The 16,304-nt window shown below is 36.4% G+C and overlaps 1 protein-coding gene across 7 annotated transcripts in view; it reads right to left on the reverse strand.

The window, feature by feature from the left end:
- Window positions 1-16,304, reverse strand: part of LOC125271592 (NACHT, LRR and PYD domains-containing protein 12-like) — a 296,158-nt gene that overhangs the window by 104,298 nt on the left and 175,556 nt on the right. For 4 of the 7 annotated variants that reach the window (XM_048195687.1, XM_048195690.1, XM_048195686.1 and 1 more), the window contains 6 exons: window positions 15,995-16,075; window positions 13,026-14,882; window positions 8,927-9,121; window positions 8,664-8,837; window positions 7,598-7,644; window positions 6,947-7,517 (listed from right to left, as the gene is read on the reverse strand). In XM_048195687.1, coding sequence (XP_048051644.1) covers window positions 6,947-7,517; window positions 7,598-7,644; window positions 8,664-8,837; window positions 8,927-9,121; window positions 13,026-14,882; window positions 15,995-16,075 — 2,925 coding nt within the window. Of the gene's footprint in view, window positions 1-6,946; window positions 7,518-7,597; window positions 7,645-8,663; window positions 8,838-8,926; window positions 9,122-13,025; window positions 14,883-15,994; window positions 16,149-16,304 lie in introns of all 7 variants that reach the window. The other 3 variants (XM_048195691.1, XM_048195692.1, XM_048195699.1) reach the window with 3 other exon arrangements.

The raw sequence follows: 16,304 nt of genomic DNA on the forward strand, positions 1-16,304 counted from the left end.
AACATAATCAAGAGATATGTTTTTGATCTGCCTGCATTGAAACCATTGTATGCAAACTACATTAATAACTATTGATTTTTACAATGGAATGAATCAATATTGAATATACTTAAGCTGGACAATGACACCATTTTCTCTAAGAGCTGCTGTGCAGCAAAAATTATTTACCAGTTATCATTGTAAAGCTGCTTTGACACAATCTGCATTGTAAAAAGTGCTATATAAATAAAAGTTACTTGTGGAGTTATTATCAAGATATGACTGTAATGTGTGTATTATTGACTACAGTCAGTATTTATAAACTAATGCTGTAACTATAAGTGTCACGCCACACCAGACTCTCTCTCTGTTCTCTGACTTCTAATCAATAATGAGCATATTTATCCTCTCAATCATTGTGTGGAACACATGGAGCTCATCACAGCTGTATGAAGATAGATTCATCACACATAGATTAAACACACCATCATATTTAGAATAACAGAATATGAGATATTTCAATATAAGCCTCGTCTGTCAGCACATCATGATCTGCTTCTCCTCTGAAACAGTGAAATGCAGTTCTGTGGATGTTTCCAGGTGCCGCTGGAGGTCAAACGTGTGCAAAAGCTCCTGGAGACTCAAACTGTGCTGCAACTCCAGACTAAACCATGACTTGATCGAGCAACATTAGAAGAAATGTGACGAATCTCACCTTCTGCTTCTAAAGCATCCAGAACGCTCAGCTGCTTTCATGGGAAGAGCATCACTGGACTCTTATTTTCTGCTCTTTGTTGAAATGATTTATTCACTCCAGCTGAATAATGTTGAATCTGACAGATGTTGTCGAGGCTTCGTTCAGGCAGCCTGATGTTGGAGGAAGACTGAGACTGTTGTAGAGACATGAAGCTCAGAGAACATATTCTTCACTGCTAAATATCTGTGCTTCAGCATTATTATACAACAAATCAGATTTCAGCTGTCTTCTATCAGGAGAAACAAAGAAAATATATATACAAAAATACAGTATATATCAGCAATTTACAAACCAGTATGAAATACACAGACAAATATAAATATTGCTATAAATTTACTTTGACATGTAATTCGTTTTATCGTTCCTGTAGAACATTTGCTTAGATGTGCAAAAACTTAAATTTATTTGTAGCTGCAGTGACACATACTGAACTGAACTAAGGCTATTGGCCTCTCAAAGAACTGCCACTTTAAGTGCTGAACACGTTATTTCCAGTATTTCTCACCCATCTCTTCTGGACATTTAGTTTTGTAAGCATGAATTGCTTTCTCAGAAGTATTTTTAATCTTAAAATATATATAACTATGAACTATGTAACTATGAATCAATATTTTGAAAGACATCTCATTGCTGACCACATTTATTTTGATAACTTCTGATGAACTTCTGATGTATCATCACTAGAGAAGCTTTGGGTTTATCAGATGTTGCTGTTTTAGATCAGTTTAAAAAGATGCTCCTTGAGCTCAAAGTGTGAATCAGACCAATGTTCAGAAGTGGTAAAGCTTCTCTTCCTGAAGAACTGAGATGAATTTAGCTTTCACATCATCTCTGTGCTTGCGTATAATGTCACAGATCTTTCTCATGCTCTCCTGACTGGTTAAACTCTGTGTGATTTCTGAGTATTGTTCATCATGAACCAGTTGCTGCTGACACAGTTTATCTGCAATGATCTTAATAAGATTTGACCAATGGTTATCGAAATATCTTGCTTTATCTCCCTCACTATTCAGATGCGTCTCGTCTTTCTTAGGATGAATCAGATCAAGTTCATCGGTAGCACTTTATTTTACAGTACGTGTACTTTCCTGGTACATATATAGTAATTATGTTGTACATACAGGTAAAAGAGTGGTAACACAAGGTACTTACCTGACATGTATGTACATGGGAACTAATAAGAAACACTGCTGTACTTTCCAATGGTACATACATGGTAACTACTTTGTACCTATAGACAAGTGTCGGGTAATAACAGGTGCCTACTTATAGTGTCCGTATATGGTAACTAACAGACACATTACTGTACTTACTAATGGTATGTATATGGTGAATATTTTGTACTTACAGACAAGTGTGGGTAATAACAGGCACTTACTAGTGGTATATACATGGTAACTATGTTGTACTTATGGACAATTGTCAGTAATAACAGGCACTTACTAGTGGTATATACATGGTAACTATGTTGTACTCAAGGACAAGTGTAGACACAAATAATAGACACTTAACTACTGTGAAACAAATGTGCTTACCAAAATGATACACTGCAGTAACTATACAGCACTTCATAGTGTTAATACTTATCAAGTAGTCATTTTAAGCAAGGCTTTTGACACATGACAACTGAGTATACCAAGTACAGTAGTGTTACTGATCTGTATGTATGTCATTAAAATACCCCTATTAAGTGAATTATTGTCCTATAAAGATTAGGCAAGTTGAACCGCAAAAGTATATCATCCAGTACTCAAGAAGTATCTTGTACCATGCTTATACCTCACCCTAAGTAATGTGTAATTTACGCATTAACTAACTGGTATATTCACTAGTACGTTCATAATAAGTACATGGAAATAGGACTGTAAAATAAAGTGAGCCCTTGTACATAAACCTTACATAGGAATTACCGTGATCTCATGAGAATACATGTGTATTTTTACATAAAATGTGGTTTAACAACACGTACATTTTCATACACACAAAAACATACGTTACTTATTAACAGCAATAATAAATCATGTAACGTAAAGTTTGAATGTAATGAACTCCCCTGTAATAAAATCATGGTATTAATGTTTTAAAACAGTTGTATGTATTCAATTGTAATATCAATACATGTTTTCAGTCACATTTTTTGAATACAGTTTACTCATCTACTTAATATGAAATAACATTTCTGTTCGTGACTTGTAATATTTAGTTTGTTAGCTGTGAGACACAGAAGATGTTTTCTCCTATGCAGCGACTGACAATACAACCATAAGATACATCAAAACACAACATATATTCACAAATCACACCCATTTTATTTGTTTGCTATACTCCATATCTTTAGAATCCATATGTTTGTGAGGAACAGATCCAAATTCAGCCCTTTATCCATAAATCTTCATCTTCATTCTCAGCAGCGACGTCACAGTCAAAGCTCGCGCTCGTTATAATTTAAATTTGAAAGTAGCGCCACCCTCGAGAAGCGTTACGACATGGTTTACGGCACTGATCAAATACTCATTGGCTCTCACCTGCTTCGTCACAGATTGCGACATGCCGTGTTTCAGTGAATTGACATTTGAATGAGTGCGCGCCTTCACGTAGAGAAGCCGGATTCATCATATTCTGCTGTGTAAAAAACTATTATTTACCGCCAGAGAGGACTGCGACTGCAATTCATCATCATTTGAACTACTTTTGGTACAACATTTTCGCAATAAATAAATTGTTGTGATTACGCTTGTTTGTCTGTCACTCTTTTATTTAAAACAGTACGGAGTTTTAATAAATGTTTATGGGTTACTTAAAAGGTAGGTGTAGGATTAGCAGCTCAAAATATCGTTTTGATGTTATATTTTTAATAAAATTATCATTTTCATTTACAAAAATGTACGTTTTGTGTCTTTGAAAGCTACGTATGCTCTTACCAGGTGTAACTTACACATTAACTGGTATACTGGTAATTAACTGGTATAGTCACTAGTACGTTCAGAGTAAGTACATGGAAATAGGACTGTAAAATAAAGTGAACCCTTGTACATAAACATTACATAGGAATTACCAGCTCTTACCAGGTGTAACTTACACATTAACTAACTGGTATATTCACTAGTATGTTCATAATAAGTACATGGAAATAGGACTGTAAAATAAAGTGCATCCTTGTACATAAACATTACATAGGAATTACCAGCTCTTTAACCTTTGCAATAATAAGCTTAAGCATTTTAAACAATTAGTAAGTACAGTAATGTGTCTTACAAGTTACCATAAATAAGTGCCTGTTATTACCCACACTTGTCTGTAAGTACAAAATATTTACCATGTACGTACTATTAGTAAGTACAGTAATGTGTCTGTTAGTTACCATATACGGACACTATAGACCTTATTTACCAGAGAAACAAGCGCGCCGCCATCTTTATAAAATTGTCTTTGAACTTCCGTTTTGCGGTAGCTCTGTACATTTCTATGGCATCGCTGTCAAAGAATAATTAGTTGGTTAAGTGGATTTACTTGTTGTAGAGTTAATGAAAGTTATCATGAGCATTGTTATGTTTAAAGCAGATGTCTTAACAAATGTCAGTAGATCGGGAAGATTTTAAAACGAGCAGTTCATTCATAAATGTAATATCGCTGTGGAAATACAAACCGGAAGTCAAAAGACAACGAGCGCAACGCTGAAAAGGGGCGGGGCTACATAAGGTCTATAAGTAAGCACCTGTTATTACCCGACACTTGTCTATAGGTACAAAGTAGTTACCATGTATGTACCATTGGAAAGTACAGCAGTGTTTCTTATTAGTTCCCATGTACATACATGTCAGGTAAGTACCTTGTGTTACCACTCTTTTACCTGTATGTACAACATAATTACTATATATGTAAGTGCTACCCATAATTCATATACAAAAATGTACATCATCAATTTACCAACCAGTATGAAATACACAGACAAATATAAATATTGCTATAAATTTACTTTGACATTTAATTCGCTTTACCTTTCCTGTAGAACATTTGCTTAGATGTGCAAAAACTTACATTTATTTGTAATGTAACTATGAATCAATATTTTGAAAGACATCTCATTGCTGCACCACATATATTTTGATAACTTCTGAAAAACATAATGTGTCATCATTAGAGAAGCCTTAGGTTTATCAGGGGTTGCTGCTTTAGAACAGTTTAAAAAGATGCTCCTCGAGCTCAAAGTGTGAATCAGACCAATGTTCAGAAGTGGTAAAGCTTCTCTTCCTGAAGAACTGAGATGAATTTAGCTTTCACATCATCTCTGTGCTTGTGTATAATGTCACAGATTTTTCTCATGCTCTCCTGACTGGTTAAACTCTGTGTGATTTCTGAATATTGTTCCTCATGAACCAGTTGCTGCCGTCAAAGTTTATCTGCAATTATCTTAATATTTTAGACTTTCAGAATGAGATGTCTCTGATAAGAGACATTTAAAGATCATTCTCCAGACGTGTCTTGATCTTGAAGAAGTTGACTCACAGTCACAGACCCATCGCATTCTGGTCCTGACACACTCGAACTTTGACCCTCCTTCATCTGTACAGGCCTACGACTCAATCTGAACCCAAAGATCAGAATCAGCTATATGGACACAAGACTGACAGTTCAGCAGTGGGTGAATATTGAGCCCAGAAGGTTTGGAGTCAGAGAACCTGTGAAGAACCAGAAGGCGGCGGAATTAAAAAGTGAAATGGTTTTTATGCACAGTGTACAAAATTAACTGTTGAATAAACTAAATAAAAATTGTCGGTTGAATGGTGACTTTACGTTACTTAGCATGAACTAACAATGACAAATAATAAAGTGTATATTGAACTCAACAAATATTAATTTTAACATTTATTAATACATTATTAAAGTCAAAATTTGTATCTGTCAATATTATTTAATGGACCTTAACTAACAAACTAACAATTTAGAGTTTAATTTTTATTAACTAACGTTAACAAAGATTAATACCGTAACATGTTTTGCTCATAGTTAGTTAATGCATTAACAAATGTTAACTAATGGGATCCTAATGTAAAGTGTAATCAACAATTCAAAATCAACAACATACTAACAGTTTACTATAAAAAAACTTAACGAGTAAATCTGTCACAATTTACACACCCTTTAACAACTGTTATCTTTGGGGAAAATGTACCATCAAAAGATTATGTACATTAAAAGCATTAGATTAAGATTTACTTTAAAACAATTTTCAATCAGAAATTGCTGGTAGATTCCATAAATATTTACAAAAAAATGGCAAATAACAGTGAAAACAGTATTTTCTTGTAAAACACACACTTGGGATAACTTTTAGAGTGTCAACTACGCAGAACTCCATGTTTTGACATATATATATATTCCACATGACAAAAATCACATTAAAAACATAAACATAAACATAAAATCAGGGTTTCACAGAGATAAAGTATAAAGCTAGTATATAAAGCCTCAACTGACACCTGTCATGTCCTTCACTAACAAACACATATTTATGAACAATCATGCATTTTTAAATATAGTCTATATAGTTTAATCATTGGCAAGTTATTTATATGTAGGCTCTATGCAAGCAGTCTGAGGTGGCACAGGAATGTTCATTATCCAAACATAATAGTTTATAAGAGTTTGACTATAAAGATCTTGATTGTTTTTGTGCTTACAACACAACTGTCTTTATTTAATTGTGCTTGATTGTAATTGAGGGAGTGCTGGAATAGATCAAGTAATACTGTGTGAATTTGACTATTTTTGTCTTATTCCTCACCTGCAGGCATATTAATAGAAAAGAAGCTCACACTACAGCTAGAAAATTACAGAAAATTAATAGCAAATTAAAGTTTAGTGATCATGTGTGATCAGGAGCTTGAGAAATACTGGTAAAACAGTCAGAGACCTCCAAACTCTGAAATTGAATGAAAAAATAGTTTTTGCTCAAAACTAACTAAAATGAAAATTAATTAGTTTATAGTCCCTGCAGGAAAGACTTGGTGTTGTTTCCAAACAAAGGAAAATATATTTATTGGTATCGGCATCTGCTATCAGCCAAAATACGTTGAAAAATATTGGCATATCAGGTATCAGCAGAAATCCAATATCGTGCATCACTAGTGTTTAGTGATGAATGAAGAACAGAGGATTGAACTATTAGTCACACTCTGGAAAAATCAAGACAAAGTGTATTTCACTCACCCGGTTGTGTGTGTATCACTGTTGTTTCTCACAGGAGGCTGTTTAATGTCACACAGACACACTGAGGAATCAGGATAAAGCCCAAATCCAGCATAGAGGGGTTCAGTGAATGTGGTGTTAAATGTGTGTAAGTGTGTGAGTGTGTGTGTGTCAGAGACACTGTAGAAGGACAGAATGCCAGCCGACACGTCCACATACACTCCTACTCTAGTAGAGGATGAAAGGAGAGCAGGTATATTAGTGATGTTTTTATTGTGACGGACAGACAATCTATTATTAGAGCAGTCCAGACTCCAGGATTTGTCATTGAATCCAAACCAACAGTCTTTCCCTCCTTTCCTGCTGATTCCTTTATATGTCACTGATATTTCAGCACGTCCGCTACATTCAACCTCCCAGTAACAGCGTCCAGTCAGACTCTCTTGACACAGAACCTGAGGCCACTCATCAAATCTCTCTGGATGATCAGGATACGGCTGATTCTTTTCCACACGTGTGATCTTCCTGTTCTCATCAGGTAGAACAAGTTCAGTGTTTGCTGTGTTAGGATCCAGTGTGAGATCACAGGCATCTGAACACAATAAGAGAGAAACATTTCACTAAATGAGCCAAATCCACAACAAATCACTAAATGATTGTGTGTAGACTTACATTTTTGTAGTCCTGCTGTAATTCTGGTCTCTCCACAATGATCCACACTATAAAACACAAACATGATTCATATTCATTTTCTTAAGGTCAGACAAAAAAGAAAAAGAACCACACACAATCTGTTCTGTGACACAAACTCAGTTCACCCAAAAACGATTGATCATTTAGCCTGATGTTTTTCCAAATCTGCATCACTAACTTTCTACTGTGGAACACAAATGAGCTGTATTATACTGTGTAAATGCATATAAATGCCACTTCAGTGCAGCTTCTCTGTTTCCTCTGCTTTGCAAAGATGAATTTAATTGAAATATATTTAATTTGATTGATAACAGCCCTATTGTGTCTTATTATGCTAATTGAACTACTGATTACATGTAAGAATTTGACACAAAAGATTATGCATACATTTAATTAGGTTAGAAAAATGGCTTTATAAGAGAAAAATTACTATAAATGGTAAAAATCAATTTAAACGTATTGGTAAAGACCATTTTTATCACTGCTGCAAACTGACCACCACAAAGAATATGAAGAATATCAAAAAACTTTAGGAGTCAGCATAGGCCTGGGCGATAAAACGGTATCGATATTTATTGACGGTACGTCTTAATCAATAGCGATAGAAAAAATGTTTGATATAACTCTCGATATAGTTTCACTTAAATGCATTAAAATATAAAAAGACATGAAGTTTGCTTGCATGAACAACTCTCAAGCTCGCTCTGTCCCTGGGTCACAAACAAACGCACTACTCCGTTCAAAATTAAACACTGTATCGTGATCATTTTTTAGCTATATCGCCCAGCAAATGTGTTAATTTGTGCCATCGCTTGCAATTTGATTATTTGTTCTTTTTTTATTACTCTCACTTCAGGACATAAAGTTATTACAGAGAAGACAAATTGAACCGTTACAACACTGTTAGCTTATTTTGTTCCACCCAATAAACAAAATAATGAACTTTTAAAAAATGGCAACTTATGATCCCTATAATAATAACTACATTCAAATAAGAGTAACCGTTTTGTGATCAAAACACCGGGCCTCTTATTGCCCCACATACTAGAGTATCTGCAGGGAGCAGTTTGGATCCTTCAGTTTGTCAGAGAGCAGTATGACTCCTGAATCTCCAGGGTGATTGTAGCTCAGATCCAGCTCTCTCAGGTGTGAGGGGTTTGAACTCAGAGCTAAAGACACATAACCACAGCCTTCTTCTGTCACCATACAGCCTGATAACCTACAGACACACACAGTCCGATCATCTACAGACAAACATCAACATTATGACCGGCAGACTGTAAATAATATCTCATATGCTCTTTATACCTCAGTATCTGCAGCTGACAATTTGGGCTCTTCAGTCCATTAGAGAGCAGCTTCACTCCTGAGTCATGCAGGTCATTGTTACTCAGATCCAGCTCTCTCAGGACACAGTTTTGTGTACAGCTTTGTAGAGCTTGAGATTGTAGAGCTGACGACACAATTTCACAATGCTGACCAGTGAGATTACAGCCAGAAAGACTAGACGAGAATAAATACAGCACAATAAATTGAGGTTCAGGGTGGCTTTCTTTAAAGGGCAGCAGTGGGTCCTTAAAAAAACTAGAAAAAAAATAATAATAATTGTAAATACAAAAATACAACATAGATGACATATCAAATGTTTAAATTGAGAAAATGTATCATTTTAAGGGAAAAATAAGTTGATTTTAAATTTCATGGCATCAACACATCTCAAAAAAGTTGGGACAAGGCCATGTTTACCACTGTGTGGCATCCCTTCTTCTTTTATAACAGTCTCTAAACGTCTAGGGACTGAGGAGACAAGTTGCTCAAGTTTTTAAGGAATTGGAATGTTGTCCCATTCTTGTCTAATACAGGCTTCTAGTTGCTCAACTGTCTTAGGTCTTCTTTGTCGCATCTTCCTCTTTATGATGCGTTTCTATGGGTGAAAGATCTGGACTGCAGGCTGGCCATTTTAGTACCCGGATCCTTCTTCTACGCAGCCATGATGTTGTAATTGATGCAGTATGTGGTCTGGCATTGTCATGTTGGAAAATGCAAGGTCTTCCCTGAAAGACATGACGTCTGGATGGTGATCCTCTGCCCATCTTGACTTCTGAGAGACACTGCCACTCTGAGAGGCTCTTTTTATACCCAATCATGTTGCCAATTGACCTAATAAGTTGCAAATTGGTCCTCCAGCTGTTCCTTATGTACATTCAACTTTTCCAGCCTCTTATTGCTACCTGTCCCATCTTTTTTGGAATGTGTAGCTCTCATGAAATCCAAAATGAGCCAATATTTGGCATGACATTTCAAAATGTCTCACTTTCAACATTTGATATGTTATCTATATTCTATTGTGAATAAAATATAAGTTTATGAGATTTGTAAATTATTGCATTCCTTTTTTATTCACAAATTGTACAGTGTCCCAACTTTTTTGGAATCGGGTTTGTATTATATAATCCATACAACATTTACATTTTAAAAAGCACTTATTCTACACTAACTTAGTGTAGAACAGTGTTTCCCAACCCTGCTCCTGGAGGCACACCAACAGTGCACATTTTTGATGTCTCCCTTATCTGACCCATACATTTTTAGGTCTTGCAGTCTCTACAAATGAGCTAATAAGTTAAATCAGGTGTATCTGATTAGGAAGAGTTGGAAAATGTGTAGTGTTGGTGTGCCTCCAGGAACAGGGTTGGGAAACATTGGTGTAGAAGATGCTTCTGATTATCAAGCTGTAAAAGCAGCAGTGTTACGGGCTTATGAACTGGTTCCAGAAGCCTATCAACAAAGATTTAGATCCTGGAAGAAAAGTGAAAAGCAGACGTATGTTGACTGTACATAATATCTTTATCTATTTTAATCGTTGGTGTGTAGCTTCTGATTTAACCCCTCTTTTTCTTTTCTATAGTTTAATTCCCATCAAAGAAACTGAAAAATATCACAACTGTTACAGTCCTCATGTTTCTGTTTCCCCTGTGACCTAGTTTTCCCCAGTCTGTTTGATTAGTTCATTTGATTCACCTTAGTCTAGTTAAGTATCTCGTTAAGTTCCCTTTGTTTGCCTCATGTATATATACCTTGCGTTCTCCTTCAGTCTCTGTCCATTCTCGTTTGATGTATGTCGTGTGTATGCTGAATTTCTGAGTTTAGTTATTAAATCCTGCCTTCATTGTTCTTCTTTTTGTTCTCTGCCTGATGTTTTATACCACACATAACGTAACAACAACATTATGCTTTGCTTATATTATTGTGTTTTAAAGGGGCTTGTTTAGCTTTTATGTGATATCTAGCAAAGCTTCACTGGAGCCTTAAGAAAGGGGGAAGAGTTCAGAAGAGTGTATAAGGAGAGCAGACAATCAGGCATTGTTTGTTACAATGGCAAATGCTGAACTTGCTTCTCGTGTGCACAAAATGCAAAAAAATGCTTGACGTCTGCCAGACTGCAGGCAATTATACATTATTAAAGGTGCCCTAGAATCTATATTTCATAATATGTAATATAAGTCTAAGGTGTCCCCAGAATGTGTCTGTGAAGTTTCAGCTCAAAATACCCAATAGATTTTTTATTAAACCATGTTTTAGCTGCCTGTTTTGAGGTGGGATTAAAAATTGGGAAAATTGCACTCATTCGAGTATAAGCGCGAGACATAACTGCCATTGTGAGAGCGCGATCAGACCTCACTAACCGAGTGCTGAACGCAGTTGGACATTGTGGTGTTTTAGAGGTAAAAAATGCTATAAATACTGTTCAGTTTCTCGCACAAACCAATCGTTTCGTGTCTTAGGACATCAATGTGTCATCACAAGCCACAGAGTTTAACTCCCTCGGGTCGGCGGTCACGCTGGCGTGATCACCGCATTTTTTTTCTAACTAGTGTGAAAGAGACTAAAAATACTCCGTCAATGTTGCACATACAATTAAGAGCTATACACCATTTTAATCTGTGGAATATCTTCTTTTATTTGTGTACACTCAGAGTAAAAACAAAATGTTGTGCTTTTTGTAAAATAAAGAAAACTAACATGATGCGTGATCTCTCGTCTCCCTCTGAACGAACTCCAATCTGATAGTTCTCAGAAAATGAACTGTAACTTATGAATACTAATGACAAAAAAAATGACACATATGTCTAAAGAAAAGTTGAAATGTCAGGTTTTAAATCGTACAAGTCAAATCGAAAACAAACATTATGTGTTTATGTAATCTGTATGAAAAGAGAGCCACGTCAGAAGTCCTTGATTCAGCTCATTATCCACTAATGCGGCCACGCCCATGGAGCCAGCGCTATTCAGAGGCAAATTCAGAGGCAATACATGCATTCATCGTCTCAATCGTGTATTTATTGTCTTGAAAAGTGTTTTGAATAGCCATAGTTAGCGATCTCTGGCCTCTGTTAGTTCAGTTATTTCCTGGATTGCCTATTCTTCTTTAGCATTATTCATGATTATTCACACCTCCACGCATACTGTGTTTCTTGACCAAAGATGTTTTAGAAAATTTAAATCTCTCTATTGTTTTATATGAAGGAGTAGGAATGATAATTTTTACATAATTTTGAAGCAAAAACTCTAGTCTACAACCTCCAATACCCAGAAGTCTTGTGAACACAGATTTAATATATATTTTTGGCTTTATTTCAGTGACTTAAGTTTTTTGTTTTTTCAATAACCACGCATAAACGTTATTCCTTCAAAAATACAAACATGTACATACATGTTCCTTACATATTATGGTAGCCTAGTTTGTGCTGAATACAGTGTAATGACACTTTTTCCATTAATATGTTTATGAACAACTGAAAAAAGCACAAATGTCAGGGCATGTCAAAACTTCTCCAGGCCCCAAATCAGCCTTAGACCCCTGAGGGTTAATTTGGATTTGTCTATGCAAGTTTTATTTACTCTTATAGACAAAGTTCATATTGACACACATTATACGGCTGACAGACGGCAAACGTTGGAGTTAAAAATCACCAATTGTGTTCTACTGAAGAAACAAAGTCACCTACATCTTGGATGCGCTGGGGGTAAGCAGATAAACAAAATTTTAATTTTTGGGTGAACTATCCCTTTAATACTGCCTTGCCTAGAACATGGGCTGGCATATGCAAAAGTTGGGGCGTACATATTAATGATCCCGACTGTTGCATCACAGTCTGTTTTTTGTTTAGAATCGCCTGTTTTTCTGTGGTGTTTTTTATGCACGAGATTTACATATGAAGGAGAAAACAATGGTGTTTGAGGCTCATGGTATGTCATTTCCATGTTCTGAGCTCTAATTATTCAACTATGCCAAGGTAAATTCAATTTTAAATTCTAGGGCACCTTTAAGGCTATTTTCTGTTCATTAAAATATTAATATTGAATGATTTATATGATTTTTACCCCATGCATAATTAACACTCACAGAGCTTTTCTGCAGTTGATCACAGCTGGTATCAGTCTTCTTCTCCCCTCATCTGATGTGTTGTATTTCTTGAGGTCCAGCTTATCCATCACCTCCTCTGACATCTGAAGCATGTAGGCGATTGTTGAGCAGTGAGCAGGAGACAGTTTCTTCTCTGACTGTTTGTGTGATTTCACAAACTCCTGAATCTCTCTGGGCAGAGTCTGATCTTTCACTTCCAGCAGACAGAGGAATAGATTGATGGATAGACCGTCTGAGAGATTATGAAAACCATCTGGATCTTTGATCTTCTCTTTAATGTCCAGCGTTATTCCTCTGATACTCTCTGAGCTGTTCTCTGTGTGTGTCAGTAGATCTTTTAAGAGTCTCTGATTGGACTCTAGTGAGATGCCCAACAGGAACCGCAGAAACAGATCCAGGTGACCATTCACACTCCTGAGGGCTTTATCTACTGCTGATCTTAGAAAAGAATACAGAGAGAACACATCAAATCTGTAAAATCTAAATTCAAGCAGTGGCTCATAGTTCTTGACCACATGTGAGAAAAACACATAGAAAGCAGCGAGAAACTCCTGAAAACTCAGATGAATGAAGCTGTAGACTTTTCTCTGATGAATCACAGATTCCTCCTTAAAGATCTCAGTGCAAATCCCAGAATTCACTGAGGCGTCAGTGACGTCTATGCCGCTCTCTCTCAGGTCCTCCTCATAGAAAATCACATTGCCCTTCATCAGCTGCTTAAAAGCCACTTCAGCAAGTTTTACAATCACTTTTCTGTTGGACCTGAGCAGTTCTTTTGTTTTTTTCTCTTCATACTTCTGATTCCTTGTGTTGATCTGAATCAGCAGGAAGTGGATGTACATTTCAGTCAGAGTTTGAGGGATTTCTGCACTCAGATCTTCTTTCAGGAGCTTTTGAAGCACAGTGGATGAGATCCAGCAGAAGACGGGTATGTGGCACATGATGTGGAGGCTTCTGGCTCTTCTGATGTGTGAGATGATTCTGCTGGCTTGATGCTCGTCACTGATTCTCTTCCTGAAATATTCCTCCTTCTGAGGCTCACTGAATCCCTGAATTTCTGTCAGACGGTTGATGTATTTGGAGGGGATCTGATTGGCTGCTGCTGGTCTGGAGGTGATCCAGATGAGAGCAGAGGGAAGCAGCTCTCCTTTCATGAGGTTTGACATCAGCACACCCACTGATGAAGTCTCAGTCACATCAGAAACTTTCTGAGCATCTGAAAACATCAGTGTCATTCTGCTTTCATCCAGACCATCCAAGATTAACACAACTTTACACTCCTCATAAATCTTTGAGTCCAGATCTTGAAGTTCAGGATGAAAGTCCAGCAGAAGTCTGTGAAGACTGTACTGATGATCTCGGATCAAGTTCAGCTCTCGAAATGGAAGCACAAACATTAAATCTACATCCTGATTGGCTTTTCCCTCAGCCCAGTCCAGAACGAACTTCTGCACAGTGACAGTTTTTCCGATTCCAGCGATGCCTTTAGTAAGAACAGTCTTGATTTGGTCTTTCTCCACACATCCTGGTTCAGGTGAGGATTTAAAGATGTCATTGCAGTCGACTGGAGTGTCTTGTGAGTGTTGTGTTCTGGCTGTTTTCTCCATCTGTAAAACCTCATGTTCTTTATTCACTCCTTCACTCTCTCCCTCTATGATGTAGAGCTGTGTGTAGATCCTGTTCAGGAGGGTTTCATTCTCTTGGAGTTTCATTCCCTCAAATAATCTCTCATACTTGTTCTTCATGCTGGTTTTGTGTCTGTCTTTGACTCTCTGTAGTTCAACATTCACTGGTTGAAGAGAATCCTGGTCTCCAGTCTGATCATCTCTATTTACACTACAAAAAAAAAAAAAAAAAAAAAAAAAATCAAATAAAAAAATGTAGTACAATTAAAGGCTTTAAATGTATAAATACATTTTAAATATTAATCACATAGTAAATTAATAGAAGTGTCAATATTGTATTCTCTGTACATTTAGGGCCAGATTTACTAAAGGGGGCAAATTAGTGTGAGAACGCAATTCCACAAATGCGCCGATGGGAGTGGCCAGTTTTGCGTGCGATCTGCTGACGCACAAAGTAAAGATCACAGATGCAGTCAAATCATTTACATAATGACCAACGCAATCTAACAATAGCAGTGCAAATTAGCATTGGAACACAAATAAGCAGAGCTGATGACTGATGCTGATGCTCACATCAGGTGTGGGTCGACACAGGCGCAACTTGTTACATATATAATCTGACAAACACGTACACATATATAGGTCTAATATCGTTTGCCAACTGTTGGCCTAAATATATTAAATATATATATATATATATACATTGGCTAACATGGCTTGGTAAACGATATGTTTGGATAACATCTTCCTCTGGCATTCCAAAGAAATTAATATGCGTGGAAAATATCTTCTCCCTTCTACCGTGCATTCTCTGTGCCATGCAGCCATGTCGTAAACTGGGTTAAGACATGCTTTTTTTGGGCGTTAAATAATGGCGCAAATACCAGTAAATTGACGAGCACAAAGATTAGTAAATCACGTTGCGTGAATCATTTAAATACTCTCCTCCCATAAATTTTGCATCTGAAAGGGAAACTCCTACAAATGCATATGCAATAAGGTCAGCCGCAAAAACAACTCAGTCTACACCTTTTCAGCGCTAATTTTGAATTGCGTGTCTTTAGTAAATCCTGACAGTAGTGTTTTAATGCCAAAAGAGGGTTTGCAAGCTGGTGCAAGCTGTTAGTAAATCTGGCCCTTAATGTATTTTATTTCAATTTAACTTAAGTTAAAAGTTAAAAGATTTTTACAAAAAAAAGTTAATGACACATCAGAAACTTTTGTCCGTAGATTTGAGGCTAAATCAAAAAATACAAAAAACAAAAGCTCATCTCTCTTTATGCATTCAGTCTTTTGACACCAATTTAGCACGTTTATACTCACGTGGGGTCAGAGGTCACTCTTCGGTCACTCTTCAGAGACACACAGCTGGGTTCTGGAGATGAAGCTCTCTGATGCCAAAGACTGAGAAATCAGAGAAATAATTCTTCCTTTAGTTCTGTCTGCGGTTTCATTTGTTATGATTAAGTCCAGGGCTCTGAACCAGTTCAAGGAACAAAAAATGAAAAGCAGAAACAAACAAAATGTTGACCGGAACATAAACAGAAATGGAAACAAAATCAAATTTAATCGTTCTGAACAGAAATGCTAATTTGAAATGGCCATTAACCAGTTAATAACGTTATTTTATCAT

Source organism: Megalobrama amblycephala, linkage group LG7 (assembly GCF_018812025.1).
Source record: "Megalobrama amblycephala isolate DHTTF-2021 linkage group LG7, ASM1881202v1, whole genome shotgun sequence".
NCBI classification, from domain to species: domain Eukaryota; kingdom Metazoa; phylum Chordata; class Actinopteri; order Cypriniformes; family Xenocyprididae; genus Megalobrama; species Megalobrama amblycephala.